This window comes from Benincasa hispida, unplaced genomic scaffold, assembly GCF_009727055.1.
Source record: "Benincasa hispida cultivar B227 unplaced genomic scaffold, ASM972705v1 Contig318, whole genome shotgun sequence".
In the NCBI taxonomy this organism is placed as follows: Eukaryota; Viridiplantae; Streptophyta; class Magnoliopsida; order Cucurbitales; family Cucurbitaceae; genus Benincasa; species Benincasa hispida.
Window position 1 is genome coordinate 185,378 of NW_024064796.1, and position 10,207 is coordinate 195,584.

At 38.8% G+C, this 10,207-nt stretch overlaps 1 protein-coding gene across 12 annotated transcripts; it reads left to right on the forward strand.

Moving 5' to 3' along the window:
• The first annotated feature begins 291 nt into the window (after positions 1 to 291).
• LOC120069341 (eukaryotic translation initiation factor 2 subunit gamma-like) lies at positions 292 to 5,757 on the forward strand. Of its 12 annotated transcripts, none has more exons than XM_039021083.1 (10): positions 292 to 530; positions 1,500 to 1,504; positions 1,646 to 1,800; positions 1,943 to 2,004; positions 2,510 to 2,622; positions 2,731 to 2,833; positions 3,049 to 3,276; positions 3,423 to 3,641; positions 4,198 to 4,458; positions 5,150 to 5,757. In XM_039021083.1, exons 3-10 carry the CDS (start codon positions 1,695 to 1,697, stop codon positions 5,450 to 5,452), a joined length of 1,395 nt encoding a protein of 464 aa, XP_038877011.1. In that variant the 5' UTR covers positions 292 to 530; positions 1,500 to 1,504; positions 1,646 to 1,694; the 3' UTR covers positions 5,453 to 5,757. The 12 variants fall into 12 exon arrangements, with proteins under 12 accessions (XP_038877011.1, XP_038877013.1, XP_038877015.1 ...); XM_039021085.1 differs by having other exon boundaries at positions 1,657 to 1,800; XM_039021087.1 differs by having other exon boundaries at positions 1,682 to 1,800.
• Positions 5,758 to 10,207: the final 4,450 nt, after the last annotated feature.

Here is a 10,207-nt window from a genome sequence, read left to right on the forward strand (position 1 = left end):
GTTCAATTCTTTCGAAGTCATTGGATCCTTTTCCTCGTTCGAGAATCTCCTCCCTTCTTCCATTCCGTCCCGAAGAGTGACCGGGACCAATTCAGTCACGTTTTCATTCATTTGGAATCTGGGCTCTTCTACGTTATTTTTATTTACTTATTTTCCCTCTTTTTTTTCTTTTTTTATTCCCTTCGATCAAAAGTACTATGTGAAATCTTCATTTTTTTCCTCTTTCTCTATCCCGATTATTATTATTATTATTATTACTACTTATAATTTCGTGAAGATTTTGTGTTCGGCCTCTTATGCTGCCCATTTCTTTGAGCCCAGCCCTAGCCTTTGTAAAACGCAAGCTTCCTGTAATCTCTCTCTCTCTCTCTCTCTCACGACGGTGATCTCTCTCTCACATTCATCACTCGCCGCCGCCGGTAGCTTCTCTCTCTGGCGCCACCGCCGCCGGTAATCTCTCTCTCTTTCTCTCACCCATCACTCTCAATCGCTGTCTCAACGCAGAGAAATTTCAGATTCAGCATCAGCAGGTCCGACAACTAACATTTCCTTGCTGCATCTCTCTTTCTTCAAGTTCTGGCATAATTTTGATGGATTGATTGTGTGTATTCAAGCATTTATTGTGTTTTGATGGATGAACCCTATTTATTATTCTTTGTTATAACTTTAAGAAATTGCAACTGCGTACTTGTATCTTCAACTTTTGCCTGAGGTAATTTTTGGTATGTGAGTTGTGAAGTTCAGTTCAAACGGATGGGACCGAACCAATCGAACTCAAATTGTATCGAATTTTTAGGGGTTGGTTTGGTTTGGTTTGGGTTTATAGCTTAGGAAGGGTTTTTGGTTTAGAAGAATCTACCATTTGAAGGGTTGGGTCTAAAATGTCTCTAAATTCGACCCAATACGACCCGCGAATGTAAAATATTGAATAGAAAGAAAAAGAAATAATATCCCTAGCCTGACAGCCAATTTCGTGCAAGAAAAAAACCTAAAGCCAATTTGTCTCGCCGGCAGTACCTTGGCCTTCCCCTTCCAAGCGCTACGTCGGACTGTCGCTCAATCTCCGGACTCTCTTAGTTCGCAGGCGCAAGTTCTTCCATCAAATATTTTTGGTATTTTTTGGCTGCAGCCCTAGATCCTTCATCTAAAGTTCTCTTCCTCCTTCGTCTGTTTTGTTTTTTGGTGTTTAACTTGTTTGATGGTGTATTGATTATGATTCAGTATCATTTTCTTAATGCTGGATACTTGTTTGATTTTGTATCAGCAATACATTTGGATTCAAAACCATTTTTTGTTTGTTGTACCTTTTGTATGTTAAGGGTTTAAGCTTATTATTATGATTCAGTTTCATTTCCTAGGTGTTTTATTAGTTTAGTTTTCATGTGTGCAATTATATTCAAGTGGTTTGTATTCTGATGTGGGGGATATTACTGTTTTCAATAGATGCTTTCTATTCAGACCACTGTGTTTGTTGATTTTGTTAGCTTGATTGGTGGCAGTGCAGGTAATTGCATTTCTTTTTTTTTTTTTTTTTTTTTTTTTGGTTTTTTGGGGGGGGGGTGGGGATTTTTTTTTTTTTTTTTTTTTTTTTTTTTTTTTTGGGATTGGAGGCAGATTGGTTACTCTCTGGTTTAACTTCACAAAGAACCAAGACAGACATCCATAACTTGTTTGCATAAAGATATTCAGCAAAGATGTCGCGGAAGGGTTTGATGGAACAAGACTTAAAGAAATTGGATGTGACAAAGCTCCATCCACTTTCTCCAGAAGTTATATCTCGTCAAGCTACCATTAATATTGGTAATTTTTCTTTTGTGTATGATTCTTTTATTGCACATTATTCCCCATCATTACACTGTACGTGTATACTAGAAAATTTAGTCTTGGGGATCTTATCTTACTAGTAAAGTTAACTGTCCATTACAAAATTCATCCTTTCCAGGTACTATTGGTCATGTGGCACATGGGAAGTCTACCGTTGTAAAAGCAATTTCTGGAGTCCAGGTGATTATTTATTCCATCACTGATGGTCCATCTCGGTTGCTATTCTTTATTGGATTATTCTGTTTTCCTTCTTCAGCTTGATTGTTGGTTGGATTTTGAGTTCCATATAGGTTCTTTGGGTTATGTTTGGTGCAAAACTTTGCTTCTCTTCTATTTTTTTTTTCTCATTCTGCATAATGATAATACCATGGTATGAATTTATAAGAGGAACAGAAAACCGAACAAGGTATCACATAAGCTTTCTGTCTCTCAATGACCAGTGAGGAGAAAATTGCTATTAATAGTTTATGTCTACAACCCAGGGCTTTTACATATTTCACAATGGCTTAAATAACAGCATTTGCGTGGATGCTTTATTCTGCATTGGAGTTCACTTATAGCAATTATCACAGATTTAAAGTGGTTTTCCATAAGAAATATTAGTTCATATGAGTAGAATTTCCCTAGAAAACCGTCATAACTTCTTCATTCTGATGGATCTATTAATGGAATGTCTAATCTGCAGACTGTACGTTTTAAGAATGAGCTGGAGCGTAACATTACCATTAAGCTGGGGTATGCTAATGCAAAGATATACAAATGTGAAGATGACAAGTGCCCTCGACCTGCGTGCTACAAGTGGGTGTTTCTTCTATTTTTATATTTTGCTAGCTTACACATCTACTTGTACCTAAAAGGTCAATTGACTTCCAGTATTTGATTAACGTACTCAACATGCTTTTGTAGGGCATACGGAAGTGGAAAGGAAGACAGTCCTTTGTGTGATGTGCTTGGGTTTGAAAATTGTAGGATGAAACTATTGCGCCATGTATCCTTTGTCGACTGCCCGGTAAGGTTTTTAATTGTTGCATCTGTGTAGCTAAGAATTGTATGAAACATGATAGAAGACAAAAAGTATACTATTCCTTATACATTTTATGAATAATATCTTCTTACGAGTTTCTTGGATCTTAAATCTTTGATTTTGTTGTGTGGTGGGTTAGTCACCATGCACATACCACGAAGCTTATTTCTACGATAACCTAGTTCAATTATTTTTTCTAGGGTCACGATATTCTTATGGCTACCATGCTTAATGGAGCAGCCATTATGGATGGAGCATTACTTCTGATAGCTGCCAATGAAAGCTGCCCGCAACCTCAAACTTCTGAGCACCTTGCTGCTGTTGAAATTATGCGCCTTCAGCATATTATAATCCTCCAGAATAAAGTTGATCTTATTCAGGAAAATGTAGCAATCAATCAACATGAAGCTATTCAAAAGTTCATTCAGGTTAGCTCTCTTTTCTTTATTGCCTCAAGGTTTTGATATTTTCATATGAATGATTTTCGCTATTTTTTTTTAATAAAAATGATACACAACTTTCATAGTGAACTATTTTCACTGCATTCAATTTGTCTTTTTAAAATCTTTGATAGGGAACTGTTGCTGATGGTGCACCAGTAGTACCAATTTCTGCTCAGCTGAAGTATAACATTGATGTTGTTTGCGAGTATATAGTGAAAAAGATTCCAATTCCAGAAAGGAATTTCGTCTCTCCTCCTAATATGATCGTGATTCGTTCTTTTGATGTTAACAAACCCGGATTTGAAGTTGATGAGATCAAAGGTGGTGTGGCTGGTGGTAGCATATTACGGGTATATACTTCATACTTTTTTCTTAAAGAAAACAATCATCAATTTATGTTGAAATTGTGATGCTATGAAGTTCTTAATACAGCTTTCAGATGGTCAATAAGCTGTAATAGTACCTTATGCTTGTTTATCATAAAGACAATTTTCGGAATTCGGCTGGAGTTGACAAATGTGATTTATCCTTTTCAATTATTGGTGTTAAAGTTGAAAAAGAAGTTTTTGATGTTGCGTATTGGTGATCTTGTTCAATAAGTTGATTTATACAATTAAGAACTTTGCCCAAGTTTTTGGATTGGTTTGAATTATTAAGATACTAGTTCAAGCAAACATGTAAGAAGTAGTAAAGGTTTTGTTATTTTGTTATTACTTCTTTGGTGGTTGGATGTTTTGATCTCAACCACCCTGAATTTTGCAGTTGAACCTGTTTTGGATAATGTCTACTTAAGGAATTCATGTTACTGCTTTACATTTTTAATCCATTTTACCTTTTGGAAAAATTGTCCACAGTTTTGTGTTGCGATATGTGTTGCTAATGAATTTGAAAATGTATTCTTTCCAGGGTGTTTTAAAGGTGAACCAATTTATTGAAGTTCGTCCGGGGATTGTTGTTAAGGATGAAAGTGGTAACATTAAATGCACCCCAATATACTCAAGGATTGTTTCTTTGTATGCGGAGCAAAATGAGCTGCAATTTGCAGTCCCTGGAGGTCTTATTGGGGTTGGCACGACCATGGATCCCACTTTGACTCGTGCTGACAGATTGGTAGGTCAGGTTCTTGGGGAAGTTGGATCACTTCCTGATGTTTTTGTTGAGCTAGAGGTAAAGTTCTTATTAACATTTGAATGTACTGTTATTTAATGGATGAAGACCTTTAAGTTGCAACTCAAGACTACTCTAAGATTCTTTAGGGGGTCTCCTGCTTCTTCCAGATTATTGTTTATTTGTTTAATTATTTATTTGGGGGGAAGGGGGGGTCGTTTAAAGCAAGAATGTGTGGGATTTTTGTGCTCTTTTGGAAACAGTCAATGGGTATATCACTCTTTTTGAGTCGTTTGCTGTGTAAGTGTGATGTTGCATCCCTCATGTATCTGCCCTTCGGCAAAGGGCAGATGTTATGGCATGCTGGCTTTTCCACAATTATTCTCTGTATGATTTATAGAGGTTTTGAGAGATCTTGGGAGGAGGTTTGGTCTAAGTAAGTTTAATGCTTCTCTTTAGGCAATGGTCTCCAATCATTCTTGTAATAGTTTGTTAGGTCTTATCATCTTCAATTAGTGCTCCTTTTTTTTTTAGCTAGTAGTTTGGCTCCTTTTGTTAAGGATATCTTTTTTCCAATGAAAGCTCGGTTTTCAATACAAAAAAGTATTCATCCTTTGTACCCTCGAGGCTGCTCTGATTTGCTAGTTTTGACATTGCATGCAAATTTGTAAATGATTTGATCCCGAAAAGGTTGGAGGCAATTGTCGATAAAGATTGTCTGTTTTGAGACTTGTTGTCCTTATCTTTGCAGGTGAACTTTTTCCTTTTGCGGCGGCTCCTAGGTGTGAGGACAAAAGGATCAGAAAGGCAGGGAAAAGTATCAAAATTGGCCAAGGGGGAGATTCTAATGTTGAACATAGGATCCATGTCTACAGGAGCTAGAGTACTTGCAGTGAAGAACGATTTAGCAAAGTTGCAGCTTACATCTCCTGTTTGCACCAGCAAGGGAGAGAAGATTGCTCTAAGTCGTCGAGTCGAGAAGCACTGGCGTCTTATTGGCTGGGGTCAAATTCAAGCTGGAACGACTCTCGATGTCCCTCCCTGCCCCATTTGAGTTGCTTCTGGAAAAAAAAAGGTAAGAATCAAGAAGAAAAGCGAGTGAGAAGAGTAAAAATTGGAAAACTAAGGAAAATGTGCAAAGTTAGACAGTTTGTTGGAACCATTTTTGTTAGGTGGAGGAGAAAACACCTATCCGGTTTCTCATTGTTTATTACGTTGTCTTTTTCACATTTTTATCCCCCGAAGTCTTTTCTGATTTTTACTATATTTAAGTTTCGAATCATGGATGTGACATGTGAGCCATTTGGTTAATGAACTGAAAATGCGATAATAGGATGAACATTATTATTTCACTTCCAATTAGTTTGGTTGAGACTTTCAATTAAAAGAACACATAAAGCTTGCATTAGCTCAATGCAAAGCCATATTTTATGGAGGAAATACTCATTCCATGGTTTGCTTAGACAGATCCTGATTAGGTGAAGGCGAATGAAAAAAAAAATGTTTTAGACTTCCTCATAACCATGCGATTTTTGGAGCTGTACCAAGTTGGTTTTGAAGCCAATACGCTAGGAAACTTAACATAGAAATTTGAAGCAGAACGTATTGTATATATATAATGAACAAACATTCGAGTCACTGTCTCAATGTGGATCCTTGGGTGATTTTGAACATAATAAAATTATAGCAAGTTTTACTTTCCCTTTCCCACTCTTCCATTTGTTTCAAACGTTTCAAAGGTAGGGTAAGGAGTGAAATTGTAACTAGCCAAATTTTAGGAAATTGCATGTATTTATCTTGATTTATTTGGGTTTAGATTTTGAATTTTAGAGATTTGGAATTTGTTTATTTTGGCTAAATCAATTTAAACTAATTTTGGTAAAAGGCATGAATTTAATTCAAGTATTGAGAATGAAATTTAATTTTGGTTTTAAAATGAGTTGATTTCAATTGGGTTTTAATTGGTGTGTTGGAGATTTAAAATTCTCTTGAAATTATAATATTTGAGATTGAAGTGAGGAATTTTTATTTATGTATGTTAGAGTTGGCAAAAATCCTCGCAGGATTGGGTCTCCACCCCGATCGGTTTGATCGGGAACATGATCGATCCTAATCGAATCTCCAGTCGGATACCTTTTCTGTTTCCGATTAATTATTTTTTTTATTTTATATATATATAAAAAGTCGGGGATGGATCCTCATGGGGATCCATTTCTCCAATGGAGATGGATGGTATATATTTATTTATTTTATGGTTTGGTTTATGGAAAAAGGGGAGAGGGAAGGGGGATGATTAAGGTTTTTAAAAGATGTTTCATTTATAAATTAGGGTTGGTGGCCTCGGTTTGTGTGTAGAAAAAAAAAAAGGAAAAACAAGAGAAATTTTCCCTTTTCTTCCTTGTTGAAGCGCACCCCCTGAAGCTTTCCTCTCGCACCCGACCAGCCCGGCCGTCGCCTCGCCCGAGCCACGCCAGCTGCACGCGAGTTCTGTCTAGCCGTTGTCGCCGTCGAGCCACGAATGCCATCCCGTGCTTGGCTCCAGCTCGCGTGCTGCTTCCTCCAGCCGCCGTCCGTGCCGCTTCTTCCAGCCGTCTGCCGCGGTTCTCCAGCCCTACAAGTCCGCGCGCGAATCGTGGTGAAGCACATTACTGCCATTGGTTCGGCGCCTCCGTTTGCCAGAATCTTGGATTTATAAGGTGAGATTTAAGGTTTATTTGGTTTTTCTTGAATGGGGTTTTGAACACCTGTTGATGTTGGACTGATTTATACCCATGATGTATTGATGCTTAGATCGGACTTTTGAGGCGTTATTCGACGCTGTTCAGCAGCTTTGACGGTGAGTTTGGGGTGTTTTTGGCACACTTTGTGGGTAAGATTGTAATTTTCGGGTTGTTAAAATTTGGGCTTTTAACTCTTGGAATTAAACCTCACACATCAGGTTGGATTATAATTAAGGATTGATATTAGATGTGTTTTTTTAGTGCAATTTAAGAGTTCCACTCAAGATAAAGGGAATTGGTTTGCTAATTAAGTAAGCTACCTACCGTCGGTTCGTCCTCGAACCCCAATTGGTGCAAGTATGTGATTGTGTTCTGTGTGTTAGATTGAAAAGTTGACATATTTTGTTGGACTGTTGGTATCAGAGTTCAAGTTTTAGGTTCTGTAGACTGACTTAGTAGGCAAGTCTAGATTGCCTCATTGGTCACAAACGGATTCTTCGTCATTGGTATGTCCTTTAAATGAAAGTCGTTTAGGATTTTATGCATGAAACTTTACCTGAATGATAAAATTTCTTGTAAGGATTGAGAGGTAAGAATGTTAGAAGGGAGCTGGACCCTAAAGTTGGGGTACAAGGCCCAAAAGTGTAGGACCCGTCTACACAAGAAAACCTCCTGTTGCCTTTTGACCCTTCTGGGTCAACCTGGCAAAGGGTTAGAGCAAGAAGCGGGGCCTGAAATTTGACCGTACCCCCCACGAGTGCAGACACCCCCAGATATCTTGGTCGAGTATATTGTCATGGCTACAACGATTGGAGAAGTTGTTACGAAGGCTTTGATGGGACAACTAAAAGACATCGTAGCAGAACAAATATCTCAGCATGTTTAGTCGCAACAAGTACCCCCGTCGCAGATTTCGACGCCACAAGTGTAGAATCAAGACTGGACTTTGAACCAAGTTGTGGTAGGTCTTTCAGAGGAGGCTAAGCACTTGTGCGATTTAAAAAAATATGACCCTCTAACGTTCGATGGGTCGCTGAAGGACCCCACTAAGGCGGAGTTGTGGATGTCTTCCATAGAAGGTATCTTCTAGTATATGAGGTGTCCAGAAGAGCATGAATTGCAATGCGTCGTATTTGTACTTATTGACAACATTAAGCACTGGTGGCGTTTAACAAAGAGAATGATAGATGCTAGTGGAGGTTAGGCAACGTGGAACCAATTCAAAGAAGCCCAAGTGAGATACAACAAGTAGGCCTAATTTATGAACCTAAAGTAGGGGACCATGACGGTGGATGTGTATGAGGAGGAGTTTGATAGGTTATCTTGTTTTACCCTCGATTTGGTGTCCACTGAAGCAAAGAGAGCTGAGATATTTGTTCAAGGACTTCGAGATGGGGTGCGAGGCATTATGCAAGCGTTTAAGCCTACCACCTATATAGTAGCATTTTGTGTGGCTGAAGTCCTTAGCAGTAAAAGCCACCTTAGGCTAAAAGAGAAAAGCAAACCAGAGAGCTTCAAAGCCTCTATAGAAAAGCCAAAACACAGACAAACCATTGAGATATATCAAGCAGCAAGCTTTTAATCCAGGAGGAGTCTGGAGGAACAGGCATGTGTGCAAAACGTGTGGGAAGCGACATTGGGGGCGTTGTTTGATTGATACAGGGACTTGCTTCAGGTGTAAGTAGACATGACATGTAGCTGTTCAATGCCCTAGTAGTAGTTCTGGAGGTGGTAGGGGTCAGCCCTCGAATTCCCAGTAGGGAGTTCAAAACGATAGCAATAGTAGGGTCGGGTTTACGTAATGACTTGGCGTAAGGCAGAAAATTCAGACTTAGTGGTAATAGGTACACTCCTTATTCTAGGACATTATGCTCTTGTGTTGTTTAACTCTAATTCGACGCATTCGTTCATATCGTCTGTGTTTGTGAAGTATGGTGGTATAGAATTAAAGCTGTTGCGTTATGTATTAAGTTTCTACTCCATTCGGAGGGTAAAAGCATTCGTTCATATCGTCTGTTATTCATGTGACACAGAGGGTAAAAGCATGTCAGCTTGTAATAGCAGAGCATATGTCAGATGTGTCTTTGTTAGTCCTGGATATGACAGATTTTGATGTTATTTTAGGCATGAATTGGTCGGTTGGCAACCATGCTATCATAGATTGTTTTCGTAAAGAGGTAGTCTTTAGCCCGCTTGCGGGAGCTAGCTTTAAGTTTAGAGGAGCTAAGACTGAGGCTTTGCCTAGTTAGTCTCAGCTTTAAAAGCTAGGAAGATGGTTGGCCAGGGTGCTTGAGGCCTTTTGGTCAGTGTAATTGATACCAAAAACTTTAAAGTCACTTTGTCGTCCGAGCCAATTATGAGGGAGTATCCAGACATGTTTCTAGAGGATTTCCTGGGTTTGCCATCGTACAAAGAGATAGATTTCATTATTGAGTTGGAACTAGGCACTACCCTGATCTTTAAAACTTCTTATAGAATGGCTCTAGCAGAATTGAAAGAGCTTAAGACTTAGTTGTAAGAGCTGCTTGACAAGGGCTCCATACATCCGAGTGTGTCACCTTGGGTGCACAGCGTTGTTCGTGAAGAAAAGGATGGTTCACTATGTTCATGCATATACTACAGGGAGTTGAATAAGATAACCATAAAAACAAGTATCTGCTCCCCATAATTGATGACTTGTTTGATCAGCTACAGGAGCTATGGTACTCTCCAAAATCGATCTCAGGTCATATTACCACCAACTGATGATAAAGTATAACAATATTCCTAAGACAGCGTCCCATTCTAGATATGGGCATTATGAATTCAGTGTAATGTTGTTTGTTTGACCAATGTTGTAGCGGTGTTTATGGATTGGATGAACAGAGTGTTCAAGGATCTTCTTGACACTTTTGTGATAGTTTTTATTGAAGATATTTTGGTCTATTCCAAGATAGAGGTAGAGCATGAGGAACATCTTAGGAAGGTCTTGGGAACGTTGAGGGAGAACGAGTTGTATGCCAAATTCTGGCTACGTAAAGTGTCATTCCTTGGACACGTGGTGTCGAAGGATGGCGTTTTGGTGGACCCAGGTAAAGTTGAGGCCATTA